This window comes from Stylophora pistillata, chromosome 7 (assembly GCF_964205215.1).
Source record: "Stylophora pistillata chromosome 7, jaStyPist1.2, whole genome shotgun sequence".
NCBI lineage: Eukaryota > Metazoa > Cnidaria > Anthozoa > Scleractinia > Pocilloporidae > Stylophora > Stylophora pistillata.
Genome location: NC_142525.1, coordinates 30,000,364 through 30,015,690, shown reverse-complemented (window position 1 = coordinate 30,015,690; position 15,327 = coordinate 30,000,364). Strand labels below are relative to the sequence as shown.

Sequence of the window (15,327 nt, the reverse complement as noted above, 5' to 3'; positions counted from 1 at the left end):
TAAACCATCTTAGCCAACGTTGTATTCTAACTTATAACAAACCATGATAAAATTGTTTTCAATTTTCAAAGAAATATTTTTAATTTAGTCAACATTTTGCGTGAGCTATCCGGTAGATTTGGTTTCAAATGTTATGATTGACTAGTAACAGCTTTCAACTCAAAATGTATTCGCGGTTTCAGATGAAGTTTTTGAAAGTACATTGAAAAAATTACTTTTTCGAATTGTTTTCAATCACCAAAACAACAAAGATAATAGTAATAAAAAGAAGATTTATCACCATGCGACAGGATGTCGAAAAATATTCCTTAAACGAAAGAATAATTTTGAAACAAAGATTACTCCTGAGCTGGGACAGACACAAACAAAACAAGCCGTCTCAACGTTTCTCTCTTTATCAAACGTAAATCTTCATGCTGATTACTGTTCATGAAAGGAAACTCTGCTTGATTCAACCATATGGTGAATTATTTATGTAGAGTGACGCTCTTGTTTTGTTCACGGTAATTATCTTCGATATATATTGACGCAACTTTTAGTTCGAGACGGTCAAAGCAACTCGAAATGTTCCGGTTAAATTTTCAGGCATATCTCTGTCATCTGCAAAGGTGAGTAAAATTATTACCTTCTCGATTATCGGTATATTTATTCATTTCACAGAAATAAAAGAAGGTAAACTTTACTTCAGTTTAAGTGCTCTTAACAATACTTCACGTCTCAACCAACAAAGTTTCTGATTTCGCCCGTTTGTTTATATTTTAAAAGGCCGTATGTACTCGACGATTTCGTTAATATACTCTTTTCAAAATGGTTAAAAAAACTGCCAAAGCTCGTATATCTACCACAACAACAGCAGGGTCCTTAGCTTTAAATCTGATAAATAAACCAATGCTTCATTTACACGTAGTCTATTGTAAGATGGCAGAAGGTATAACTCTAGTTCCTCGTTGAACTACTTGCTTTGTCGGATTAAATTTCCCTGTGTTTACGACAGGAAAGACCTACGCACAATTTCAGGGATGTTTTTATCAATCAGCTAACGCAAGACGAATATTTATCGTAAATTTAAACTGTATGTACAGCGTTTCCGCCTAATAGCTGAGTCTGAGTATTTTTGTTTTGAAATCATTGATGAAGTTAGTCATGCATCATTTTGAACAATGTCGAGGTTTTTCAAGGGAATATCTGCTGTATTTGTTCAACTTAAGTGTCACTGAGGAGTGATCACGTAGATCAAGAAGGCCAAGCGGTTGAAATTGACGTCCGCACTGGCAAAATAACAGGACGACCAAACTTGGTCTTATCTTCAAAAGATAGCTTTTAAGTGCCAACAAGGCCGTTCATTCGGTAAAGAAGTACACTCTGATATAAAATCAGAATCTTTATGTACTAAAAAATATCTTGTGAAAGATAGCTTTCGTAGTTCTTAAGTTTCGATTTGTTTTGTTACACAGTAAGCGCCGTAAAAATTATGACCAAGGTTTTGCGGTATTATAATTCAAGATTGACTATCTTTTTCCTTTTCAAGAAGATAAAAATCTACGTTAAGAAGGATTTCAGAATGTTTACACCACTATTTACCCAGCCGTAGATATTTGAAAAATTGCATGAAACTGATTATGATAAATTAGCGCACGTCTCGGCCGATGAAATTTGAACATCTATTATCATTCTGCAATAAAAGATACAATCCGAAACACATTTTTAATCGGCAAAAACTAAATTATGGTGAGGTCAAAAAATTGTCGCTTCTTTCTCGTCAAGACTTTGTTCACATCCACGTAAATTTACGACGCATTCGACCAATTAGGACCATTCATCGAGCCAGCTATTGATTCTCTCTTAGAGAAGAGTCTAAAGGGGAAAATCTTCTGCTTAAAATACATCCTACGTGGGACGAGACGTCAATCTTCTATGGATAGAAAATTGTTCAGAAATTAAACCAGAAATAACAAAGTCATCAAATTATAATCAAGCTCTTGTGTAGGTCCTATCTCTGGAGCGGATCCAGGATTTAGTCAAGGGGGGTTCGGAGAATTGTCCCCCTTCTGAAGGGTCCGAGATTTTGAAAATTAGGTCTTCGGAAACATTATCCCCAGCGTTCTGAGAGAAAATTTAGGGGGTTCGATCGAACCACCCTAAACACCCCTGTATCAGCCCCAGCTATCTAAATATAGGCGGGACTGAGAGAAAACGCTTGCATATGTTACGTCGGTAACAAAGATTTGTCACGGTTGTCTTATAAAGCAGCTGAAGTATGAGGAGGGCCTGGGTGTAAATATTCAACGAGCTCTTCATCGAGGCCCTTTGTTCCGTCAAATCACAGGAATCAGCACTACTGATCGATGCCGGACTGTTTGCATCTTTGGATTGAGAGGAAATAAATAGGAAAGTCGGAAAGCTGGATAAATCGTAGGTTTTTTTCGATTAATATTGGTATAAAACGACTCTCGTGAATAAATTTCATACGTCTGAATACAAATAATCAAACGGTCACAATGTTCATGTGGGATCCCTGTGGTCACACAAGGCAGTTACTGAGTGCATTTTGGCAGGGGAAAGTGGAATGACTGGCTGAATCATATAAAGAGTGAAATACTAGTCAGGTAAGGATTAATTGTATGCACCAGAAATCTGTTTGCATACGCAACTCAGAACAGAAAATCAAAGCGAAATTTTGCAATATTAAAGAAGTTCACAAAAAACGCGATGAAATTTTCTGCTTCCGAAATTCCTCCGTTCCTATCCAAATGTTAGGCATGAAATTTAAGAAATTAGGTTGCCTTGCTAAATATTGAAGGCAGAAAATAAAAACCAGCACTCAGTTTGCTGCTCCAAAACAAAAAAAACGCACACGAATTAATTCATATGCAAATGATTTTCGGGAACTTTAGCCAGAGGGGCCGGCCAGGGAAATAATTTAAATAAGCAACTGGCGAGTTGATGTTTTACGGTGATACTCAGTCCTAGACGGACAGTGTATCAGAATAAATCGTGTCCCAAGTTTAAGTGGAATGAATCGTTGAGTACCCATGGTAAGTAAAGCTATCCAACTTTTGCCTATATTTTTGTGGCTGGTGACTACTGCTGATTATTTGTCGACGACATACATTAGTGGAAGTGATGCACGTAACGTACGTACGATATTTATAAAATAAATCAACGGAATCAGTTCGCGAATGAATATTTTAACGCTTGCTTGGACTCAGTATTTGCGCAAACTTTACTGAATGAAGGAAAAAATTCACCTTAAATTTGAATAGATCTTATGTTGCGAAATGTTTTAAAACGCTCGGGTCTTTTCGATTAAGCATATCTTTAGAGAGAGATTCTTATATTTAGACAATATAAGAATCACTAGTACAAAAGGCAAAGGATGTTTGTATTTTAGATTTTGCTCCTGTCTAGCTGAGCTTAAACTAGAAGCGAAAAAAGGAAAAAAAAAACAGTTATTAATTTGAAAAAAAGAAATTTTAAAATGACACTGAAATGTATAAGTTTGCATCCGATTAGACAGACCATCATGCACGATTCTTTTAACTGACATATGGAATAATGAGTTTCAAACTCGGCAGAGCTTGTTGTCAGTACAAAACTCAAAATTTCACGTTGCCAAATAGAAAACTTGAAAAAATAAAACTGTAATAGAAAATAATGGGTTGAGTGCCCGCCAACATAATGACATTTCGGATAACAGTGTACATGTGATATTTAGCGGGTAAATATTTTAGTTTCCAACTATGGCTAAACACGCAAATTTACGAATTATGAAAATATCTTTAAATTTAGCTTTAACGGATTCGAGGTTTCAGAGATGTTTCAGAAGCCGTAGACTTTTTGAATGAAATATTTTTTCGGAGAAAGAGCTAGACAATATTCAAATCCAATGGAGCATTTTAATGTTTTTTCTTTCTCAACAAGATATATTGGTTCACATTTAAAGTGTTTCCCGGCAAAAAATGCGCAATACAGAAAGTGATTTTGTTCTCGTATGAGAAAGTATTTTCAAAAGCGATGTCAGACGTGGTTCGGTTTCATGGAAACAGGCATTAAACTAGCCAAAGCTTTTCACGCAAATATCACTATTTTACGGTTCATTTTGATGGAAATAAAACTGTAACATGAAACAATGGTTGAAACTTCGGTCAACATAATGGCGCATCCGGTGAACAAATGCGAGTGGATTTTCTCATTGATAATAAAACCAAGGTCACCGGCGAAAAGCCAGCATAGTTTGTTCAAAATCCTGCCGCGTATGTTAATTTGCTTACGACTAGTTTTTAAAACATAACTTGTTGAATAAATTAAAGTCTTTCAAGGCTCATTATATCATTCTAAGAATAATTTATGCCGAGTATTTGACAATATATTGTACATACAGCGGGGTGCAGTATTATTAACAGTAATTTTCTCTCATTGTTTCATAATTTAAAAAAAAAATATGTTTTTTCCTCCTTTTATTTGAGCTGAGAGACTAAAATGTACGCAGAGATATTGTCGCTGCGAATAAACTTTAATTAAATGACTACAGTGGAATCGAACCTGCAGGTGAGACGCAAATTGGTTCGAGAAATTGGGAGTTCAAGAAATCGGGGGTGAAATTACAAGTGAAGCAAATCCAAGGGAGACAAAGTCTGGTTCGAGATATCGGGAGGTTCGAGAAACCGAGGGTTCGAGAAATAGGGATTCCACTGTATTAGGAATTCATTATTGGAAACTGAAGCATTTTGTTCGTTTCTCGGGTAGTCTCAGCTTGAAATGCCTGTTTTGCATTTCCCTTTGGCGATATACGATGGCACGCGATCGACTTGCTAGAAATTTATTCAACTACCTACTGCTTTAATTCTATCACTTTACCACTCAGTAAACAATTACATTTTGAAAGCTTACAAACTATTAGCAAGATTAAATGTTTATTGTTCGCGAAGGCCTCACTCCCAGACATATTTGACGGAGACACTTATTGCACCCCCTCCATTTTCTGCCACTCCCAATGATTTCCTGCAAGATGGCATAGAAACACTTTAGATGTAGAAAGTGGAGGTAGAAATCGCTTCTACAAAACGTAAATCGTTAGTGCTAGCATCGATTGGTTATTGGTTCTACCACGAATTGTAATTATAATAATAATAATAATAATAATAATAATAATTAAATATTTATACTGCGCAAATTGACATGTGGGTATGATCAAATGCGCATCACAACACTTTTCGGGGAGCTTTGGCCGGACTGCATCAGCAGTTTACAAACAATCGAAGGAAACTTATTTGAAGAGGCCCCCTCCCCCCCAATTCCCAGTAAACAGGCCAGACCACATCACAGTAATCTCGTGAGTGGGTTCTTTAACATTCCCTGCCTAACCAAATTAACTAATTTAACAGATGCAGGAGACGGGACGTACGGTGTATCTACCCCTCCATACGGAAGCCGATAAGGGACAATCCCAAATTGATTTTGAAAGCATTTGGATCGCATGCGCACTTACCATTCCTATCAAGTCCCATTTACCATAAACGATCGGTAGCAACACTAGCGATTGACGTTGTTTGATATTAACACAAACGATTGCTGTATTTATAAGACTACGATATTTAGCGCTATCAGGCGTTTGGTGCAACAGCACAAGCGATTAAGGTTCAGCACTAACGACTGGCTATTTTAGAACGGCAACTAAATTAAGTTACAATTATGATTTGTTGCTTGCATTAACGACTGAGTTTTATTACTAGCGATTCATATATTTGGCACAAACGGCTCCCCTGGGGGAGGGGGGGTGGCGAAAGAACATTTTAAGCGCATTCTGGAGAAGAACCACCACGACTAATTATGTCTGGGAGTGTAGAAGCAGTTGCTCTTGAGGGTACGAAGACGCAAGTTGGGTGACTGCAAGTAAAACTTAATGTAAACCAAACTACTCTCGAATATAATACTGTGGGATGGGATCATGGAATTTAGGTGGGACCCACTGAGTTATCTTCATCACAGATAGGATGAGGAAACATTTATGTAAAAAATAATTAAATTAAATCGTGAATTAATATTGCGCAGTTTCCATGACGGGATGATCAACTGCGCATGTTATAGAGTAGACTCATTGGTAAAATGTGTTGACTAACCCCTGATACTGTCGCCTTAGCTAAGAACCGTTCTTTGAAATGCCATCAGTAACTTGCGAGAAATCCCGCAGAAAAGTTGTGCAGACTATGTAATAGTATCCATGTGCATGTTAACTTGAGGACATGAGCACCCATCACAGTTGGCAATTACGATAATAGACAACAAAGTTTACTGATTTTGTCAGGAGGCCTTAAAGGTGGTCGGGATATGATCAAGTTCGAGACAAGCTTTTCGTAAACATTCGCTCAAAGGGATACGAACCCAAACAATATGGCACACGCATAAGAGAATTGAAGTGGAGCAGGTTCAGTGCGAGATAGCTAGCCCCCCACCCCACCCCATCCCCCGGCCGCGGGATAGCTAGCCCCCTCCCACCTCACCCCCTGACCTCTCCCCTCCTTTTCTCTTCACCCAAGCCTCGAAAATGAGGTATGAAAAGTTGTAGGGACAACCAAAGAAAACTGTCCGGGGTCACTGTACTTGACATCAATTAATGCCATTGTGGTATTTTAGTTGAAATATCAGGTACACAAGTGTAGACGCAATGACAATTCATCTTATTCAATTAGTCCACACTAAACATAACAAGGGCGGAAACAAGAAACATCAACAAACAGTCCTTTATCGAACTTAGCGCAGGCTAAATGTTATCACCAAAAAACACAACTGAGCAGCTTTCGTCTTAGCGTGCGATATGACGCGGTATCACCCGGTGCATTCATACCATTGCGCAGGTTCCCAAATTGGCACCTGTTATCTCTCGACAGGGGCAGCTGATAAGTAGTGATAACACCCGGTGATAAATACACCGAATTTTTAATGGCAATAGGAAGGTCTTCTGTCACGTTTTTACGTATCGTGAAATAACGAAAATCGTAGCCGATCAATAACCAGTTTACTTATCTTAAGATGTGGGTTGGGCGGTGCAGATACGATGCAAAGTGATCGAAGGACTGAGGGATAACTTAGCCAAGCCGAATTCAAATGCTTTCACCTCGCCTAACGATTTCAAAGGGTGAGTTTGTCTCCACTTTCTCAAAAGCAACGCTAATAACTCTACCCGCACTGAAGTTGACTAAATTTTTTTTTTTGCAATATATGATATGCACGATGCAGTCACCCTGTCAGATCTTTAATCGCGAATTTTCCTTTGATTAGCCGCCCACGGAAATTGCAATCGATTGATCGAATTTATTTCGGCGTTGATGCGTCTATCAAAGTTTGGCATCTGTTACTTAGCGGGAATTCTGTTACTTATGCCGGGTCCTTTAGAAATTCATTCAGATGCATCATCTCTTCTGCCTTGTAAGGAGAGGCTTCAGTCGTCAACATCGTTAAAACAATGGCGGTAATGAAGGAGAATAGACGAAAAATCGAAGTTGTTTTTATTTGATTTCATGAAGCGTTGACACATTTGACATGAGGGTATAAATAAATTCATAATCATGTACCATGGAATTATTGTTGAACGTTGAAGCGAGATCTTAATTGCCACAATTTCGGCATAATTACAGAGCCAAAATCTAATCCAATGTGACTGAAAAAGCAATATGTTAGCGAGTCTGACAGACGCATTCATTTTCATCAGTCCTTTCTCAAACAAAAAAGATGGAATTAAATTCCATCTTTTTGTCCCTAGGCATTTGCTTAGTTCATGACTCGTCCTCGGAATTTTTTAATAGAAGACGTTAATTCCTATAATTGAATGAATGATGATGTAACTGATAAAGTTGCTATCGCATGGGCACTACAGAAAGTAAAAAAAAAAGTCCTACTCCAGCAGCCAATCATGAACAAGGATGAATATTCCATTTTGTGGCGATCTTTATATTCAAATAATGTATCAAGAATTTCTCTCTCTCTCCTCTTCTTCCCCCCCGCTTCTCTCTCTTTTTAAGAAAAATTTCATTTACGAGTTCAGCTGGCACGTCATTTACTTCCTGTTCAGATTTCCCGTGCTAGACCTCACCAACCAAATTTCAGTTCAACGAAGGAATGTTTTGTACCTGACAGTGATTCTATCATAATATAGCCATTAACTTGGGTGGTACTCTCAAACGATCACTTTCAGTTGCTAAGAAGATTAAAATGGTTGGGCGGGGTTTCCTCGTAACCTTTTATGGAAGTATGTAGATAGTAATCATGTCATTGGAGTTATCTATGTGGAAAAGATCTCATAAGCGATTTGAAAAGAAAAATCCGCAAAGAAATTGCAGCAAGTTTTCTCCAAAGCACACAAGAGTGTTTCCAGCATGACAAAGTGACTTGCCGCTATTCGAATTGTTGAGTGATTTAACATGAAATGAGTACAGTTCGGATCCGGTTGAAAATGAAAGTATCGCATTTCAAGCCTAAATTTAGACGATCTAGGATATGGGCCAACTCATCATGAACAAAATATAAAAGCAATATTAAACTTGGCGTTGTGGGCACGTCCGAAAGTAGGCATAAGATCAGTCAACCTTTCAAAAAGGAGTTCATTTACCAAGAACACATTATTTGTTATTTCTTCGTCCTTATTTTGACGTAGGTTGAGTTTGTTATTTTTCCGGCAAAAGGTGTCTATCTTGCGAGGCATTTTTGAGAGTTCGCAGCTTGCGGGGCGAAGCGAGACAAGATTTCCAAGGGTACGTCATTCAATGTGCAATATTATTATGCAGACGTCATAACTAGTGGGCCACGCGTTCTGACACCTTTGCGAACTGTCGAACGTTTTACGTTCAAGATATTGCCATAACGTAACGTGAATCGTCTTGAAATATTCTACTATTTATTTGCCCACTAGGGGTAAAAGATGACTGAGATCCTGTTCAAAACATTGGTAGCGCTGGTTCAGTTGATTTCGCTGCACTGGACATCCATTTGTGGTAAGTTTTAAGGATGTTTTTGTTACAAATTTTTAAAAATATTGACAAATGCTTCGCGAGATTGTTTCGCTGTGGTTATGTCTATTTTTCTCATGGTTTGCAAGCTTAAAGCTACCTCGATTTGCCAAGGTTGAATAATGGAATTAAACGCGTTTGAAATTAGTTCGAGTCAATTTGTATCTCTTGTACTGATTAAATACACAGAGTAATACAAGACTTGATCGCTTGAGGGAAATGGTTGTCATTTTGTTTCAAGAAACTGATTAAAAATACCTTCGCTCACAACAAGTTCAGTCAGATTATTTTGGCATATGATCTTCACCGGTAGATTCGAACTAAAGGAAGCAATTCATCAAAGAATAGGCCGGAACAAAGTATGTCACGCAATAATTGTTACTTTATCTACGCCTATACAATGGTCGACCCTTGTTCCTAAAACTACAATAAATCCGTCTTTTTTGCTCGCAACTTAGTCCGTTGCGTAAGTCTTAACATATGACTGAAGAGTATAACTAAGCTCCAGGCGAGGTGTGAGGAAGTGAGGTTTGGTGAATTTCTTCACAATCGCGCGTGAAGTTGCGAAAGAGGGGCTGACCATAGTCTAACCACAACACAAGATCTAAGATCCGCGTCAGAAAACACTTCCGTTCCTAGGAAAGAGCTCTTGTCACATGAAACGTAGGTACACATCTTGATATGTGCGTCGCTCGTGTACATCACGTATGAGATGGAGCAAAGGTCACTGGAACGTGGGAGAACCAGCTCTGACAAGCGTCGTGCTCGCGCTTGTTCGCTATTTTGTATGAGCACAAAAAGCAGCGACAAAAGGCTGGCCCTAGTTTTCATCACAAACTGCAATCTGCAACCCAATAGACCTCACCGCTGAAAACACTTGCAACAGCTCGTCTGTCGATTACATCAGAGATGTCGTGCGAATGTATCGCATTGCAACCGTACAATACAGAAAAACAGCGCAGTTCATCTTTGTCACTTAACATGCGATAAAGTGCTTCCAAGGCGGGTCCTCATTGCTGAGGTTGCATTAAGAGCCTCGCTCTAGAAGATAAGCTCGAAGCCCGAAATTCGAGGCATTCTTGAAACGCCCACAGTCTTCGTGGCTAGAGAACTAAATGCCGTTATAAATACAACCATTTTACTCTGATTTTTTCTCCAATATTTGAAACCCTGTGAACAGATTTAATTAGGATTACAAAGTGCTTTTTCAGACCTCATACACCAAAAAAGGTTAATGTTTCTTGAAATTATATTTTCTTTGTCTTCAGATGGTACTGTCTATGTTCCCAAAGGGAGTTTTTCTGTACCTGAGGGCAGCAAATTAAGTATAAATTGCTCCGCGAAACACGAGGCACTCACGGGTTGGTTCACATCGAGCGGACAAAGGATAACCAATGATCCGTCAGTAAGAGTCTACGTAATATCAAATGGAAGTTTGAAATACTTAGTGATCCCTAGCGTCAACAAGGCAGACCGAGGGACCTACGAATGTAGAGGGACCAAGAACAAGACGCAAATACGGCTGGATGTCGAATGTGAGTACGTGGTGCCTTTGCGCTCTGTGATTGCTCTTCGACCTCGTTCCGAGGGAAAAGCGCCTTGGTAACGAGGTTGATTGGTGTTTGCTTATGATCTATAGGGGTCAGTCAGCTTACGAGCCAATATTTTAAAAGCTTATCCTAACGGAGCTCATCCCGTTTCCGTTGTATGGAGCGGGAGACTTACCCCTCCTCTGGACAATATGCCAGTCTATGGCAGGATTCCCTCCCCTTCCCGACCCTTCCACCCAAGTGTTAAGTTAGGTTTCCCAAACGATTTACAAGTATCATGCTCTCGCATGTTCGGAAAATGAGCCCCCGCTCCTCCATATAAAAGGTCAGTATTCCCTTGACAAGGCTGAATAATGAAATGTCACGTCAGAGGTATGCTGTCAACAACGCGGGCTTAAGTGTTCTTGGTCTAAAATTTAGCGAAATTAGCGGAAAACAATAAGGGGCTGACATTTAAAGCCGAGGAATTATGTTTTCGTTAAAGGCATTTTCCTATTTCTAGAGTTTTTAAGAAGAAAATTAATTTTCGAAAATTTTTAGGGGGTACAAATTTTTTGGAGGTTGTTCTGTAAAAGAAAAGCGGCGAGGAAAACGACGCCTCGAAGCAAAAGAATAAGGAATCAACCATGCGAACGACCCAAAATGTGTTTCCGCGGTAAAACCCAGCGCATGCGCATACGTTATTCAGCTATGTCTTTTCCCTTACAATCTACTGGTACCCATTTTCGGAAAATGAGCCCGCGCTGCTCCACTGAAGACCAGGCCTGACCCGAGAGGATGGCGGAAATCGGCAATACTATGTTTTTCATCGTGGGACATGAGCAAGCGTTACGAAAGGTTGATTACGGTAAAAGAGCGAAAAGAGGAAAGCAGGTGTACCTCAAATGGAGAAGAAAAAAGGGGGGGGGGGGTAGAAAAGTCATTAAATTCTTTCTCCGCACAAATTTACAGCGGCCCGACAGAAGTGTCGCAAAACGCAGGTGAACAATTCTGACTGATTGAGAGAGTATGGGGCGTGTTTGCTAGATTAATCACAGGATGTTTAAGTTCATGAGGAAGACTGGTGAGAATAATTCTGAATCCAATTTTTCTTTTTTTTTCTCTTGTAGATAGCCCCGTTTTCGTCAAGGAAAGCTCCACACACGAAACAATATTTTCATCTTTACAAAGCAACGAGGAAATAACATTAAAATGTAAATTTGATGGATTTCCACTTCCCGAAATAAAATTCCACTTCGCCGGTGTTGAACTAAATAGCAGTGACAGTAGACCCGGGTTTGTTTCCCACAAGTTTCGCGTTACAAGACAGAGCGATTTCGGATTTTACAGCTGCGTGGCTAAAAACAAGATGGGTACAAAAACACATTACATTGAGGTTTACGAAAGAGGTAAGTTTAAATTCAAAACTCGATTGATTAAGATTTATTCGGTTACGCAAACGGGAACCGAGCCGTTAGTTTTGACATCAAAGGAATCACTGAGCAGTTTAAAAGGAATTTAACTTTAACTTTTCAAACCATTGTTTAAAAAGTAGAGTGTTTTGGAAAAACATTCTTTAAAGGGTTCATAGACATATGAAAACGAAGGCTCTTGAAGATGTTAACGAAAAAGTCGTCACGTACTGTCGCTTCCATCTGCATTTTGAGGTTTTTCAGTGCGGACAGTAGACAAAAAACGCATCAAAAAGTATTTGTTTTCAATTAATATATTTTGCTTCATTTTGCTTAGATGGAAAGTTACATTGAAAACGCGTAAATGTTAATTGGGGCCCAACTGGCTATCTTCTCGTTCCAGGTCCTCCCGAACCTCCAAATAATGTGCAGGCTTCATCGACGTGTGACAGTGTAAATGTCACGTGGGAGGCGTCACGCAAGAATGGTGGAAGCCCCGTGACAAGCTACACTGTCGAACTTTTGAGTGAAGGGGAATCAGTTGCATCGGAATCTTTAACGAACTCAAGTCGCTTCAAGACCTTTACGGATCTGAAAAACAATACTGAATACGAGGTTCGATTGTATTCTAACAACGCGCTTGGCGGCGGAGAGTGGAGAAGTATTTCTCTTAATACTACTGTTGCATGTAAGGAAAATAGTCAACCTCGTTCCCAGGGCCTTTTCCCTTAGATTAAGGATCGGTCATTGTTTATTGCCTGGGGGATGGGGTTCGGAGGATTTTGGTTGTGTTAAGGTAAAATTCACCTGATTCCCCTTAAAGCTCTGCAATATTCCTTTGATTCCCCTCCCCCTCCCCCTCCCCTTATTTGCAGTCGATTTTCTACAGTCCTCCTTTGTACCCTTTTGGCGACGACTGATCCTCCCTCAGTTTCCCTGAAAACCATGTGATTCCCCCCAAAAAAAAATTATCCGCCTCCTCCCTCCTTCTAGGTGATGATTATGACTGACTGTGAAAAATTCGGCCATCAGATGTCTTTAACTCTCGATGCACTAATTTATCACTTTGTTTATGTTTATTCTGACTGGTATTTGAAATTGCCTCCGTCCCAGGAAGCTAAGTTTAGTGAGACTGTGCACATTTTCGAGCAAACCTCGCCCCTTACTGAGACGAATATAGTTTACTTAATGAGCAGAGCTCAGGGCTAGTTAACCTGTGAAATAAGTTCTCTTGACTGGTATTGGTGACTCTTATGACTGGAAAAATGCCTGAAATGACCGACTTAAGTTATGGCTGAAATAAAATGCAGAGTACTGCTCTCCGTTGATTGGTTCGGACGACATTCTCCTTCGCGTTTTTTGACATCCCAAGAACGGCTGCGAAAGAGACTTACTGGAACACGAAGGGAAACAAAAATTTTGAACAGGAACCTGCAATTATCACCATAAGCGAACTGTTAAAAACTTCATCTTACCTCTTTCGCTTTTCTCCTCTTAGGTCCTGAAAAACGTGGATCTTCAGCCACCAATTTAAAAGTTTTTACTTCGATTCTCTCACTGCTGTTAGTGTTCGTTCACTTGGTGCTTTGACGATGGATTATGAACGTTGGTGCTGTGGCCATGGTCAGGGATACAAAATGACGCCCTAAACACGCGTAAAATTAAATATTTTCAAGACCGCTGGAAAATTATCAGAGTGAACGTCAACAAGATTCTTCTTCGTTGTTTGTGCTGTGCATATTTTGAGATCCAGGATGAATAATAACCCAAACATGGCGAGAAAGTAATTTACCAAGCGTAGGAATCTTTAAGTTTGGCTGGCACTGGATTAAATCTCTGTAAATAGAGAGGTTTTAGTGGAAAGACAGCAGAAAGACAACAATTTAATTTATATCAACTTCCCTTAGTCCTTTAAAAGTAAGGTTTATATTTTCCAGTATATAACCTATCCCAGAGTGATGAATGGACGATAAGAACAGTGAGAAAATTGGACATGAGTGCCTTAGGGCGCGTGTTGGAAAGAGAGGGGGGGGGAGGGAATTCAGGGGAAAACACGTCCTTTCTTAGCGCCACTGTTACAGCCATTGAAAAGTCACAATTATTTAACTCGAACTGCCTTCTCTCCTCTGCAGAGGTTCTCAAACTCCGAAATTAGTGGTGAAACTACATGCGCGCGATAGCGCGGGGTGTTTACGCGTTCGCGAGTAGTGGCCGCTTTCAGCGACTCTCTCGCGACAACAAAACGAACACGAGGATAACGACGGACTCCCATTTTTGGAATTAGGAAGAGGGGAATTAGTTATCTGTAAAATTTTCCTCACATATCTTTGTGTTAAAGTGTTAGTTTAGATCGAAGAATACTTCAAGGAACAAACTGTTCGTGGAAACTCTGTCACTCATTGAAGTTGTTTTAGCGTTTTGCTGTCACAAGAAAGGAACTTCTCTTACCTTGATAAACTACTCTTGTTATTTTGCCAAAGGGAAGCAAATAGATAAATAAATATGTGATAACAAATTGAATTAAAAGAAGAAAAAACTATTTCTGGTTACGCTCGCTAAAGTGAACCGAGGGCAGTGCAACATGGAAATTAACCATACTCAATGCTTTTCTTACATTCCATTGTTCTCTTGGATACTTTTTTATACAATTCATCCTTGTTATACGCGATGATTTTTTTACAGTTGTACAATAAAATAGTAATAATAATAATGATAGTAGTTCATTTGTATAGCGTACACATCCGCTACTTGTTCGAGGCGCTTTACAAAATTAACCTTAAAACCATAAAATTTACTCTAAAAAACTTAGAAAATAAAAAATTAGCAATATACCTAGAAACCAGAGGCTAAAAATTAAAAATATGATAGAGAGTTACTCTTAATAAATTTAGTATAAAGGAAGGTTTTGAGTTATTTCTTAAACGACAAAACTGTATTGGATTGTTTTATTTCCAACGGAATAGTGTTCCAAATTTTCGGAGCGCACATAGAGCTCGAGAAAGCTCTATCACCATATGTTTTAGTTTTACAGTTTGGCTGCATCAGCAGGTCGTGAAGGCTTGGGTACTTGTAGAGACCTAGTCGATTTCCGATGTTCCAAGAGTTCCGTTAGACATTGCGGACAGAGATCATTCAATGATTTACAAACAAAAAGAAGGCGCTTAAACACGATTCGATATGAGACAGGCAACCACTGAAGTTGTACTAAAGCTGGAATAATATTGTCATATTTCCTTGTACCAGTGACATAATGAGCAGCAAAGTTCTGAATTTGTTGTAACCTCTTCACTTTATACTTTGGCAGTCCAAAGTATAGATGATTGCAATAGTCCAATCGCGTAGTTATAAATGCATGTAAAACTTGCGAGGCAACATTTTCGTCAA

At 39.1% G+C, this 15,327-nt stretch overlaps 1 protein-coding gene across 7 annotated transcripts; it reads left to right on the top strand.

Annotated features, from left to right (window-relative positions):
* Positions 1-513: 513 nt before the first annotated feature.
* LOC111332182 (neural cell adhesion molecule 2) lies at positions 514-14,844 on the top strand. 7 transcript variants are annotated; one of them, XM_088728134.1, is made up of 8 exons: positions 514-608; positions 7,030-7,135; positions 8,651-8,747; positions 8,906-8,987; positions 10,271-10,537; positions 11,662-11,940; positions 12,347-12,631; positions 13,442-14,844. In XM_088728134.1, the coding sequence occupies exons 4-8, from the start codon at positions 8,915-8,917 to the stop codon at positions 13,531-13,533; spliced, it is 996 nt and encodes a 331-aa protein (XP_088584260.1). In that variant the 5' UTR covers positions 514-608; positions 7,030-7,135; positions 8,651-8,747; positions 8,906-8,914; the 3' UTR covers positions 13,534-14,844. The 7 variants fall into 7 exon arrangements, with proteins under 7 accessions (XP_088584260.1, XP_022793207.2, XP_022793211.2 ...); XM_088728133.1 differs by lacking the exon at positions 514-608 and adding an exon at positions 2,893-3,035; XM_022937472.2 differs by lacking the exon at positions 8,651-8,747.
* The last annotated feature ends 483 nt before the right edge of the window (positions 14,845-15,327 follow it).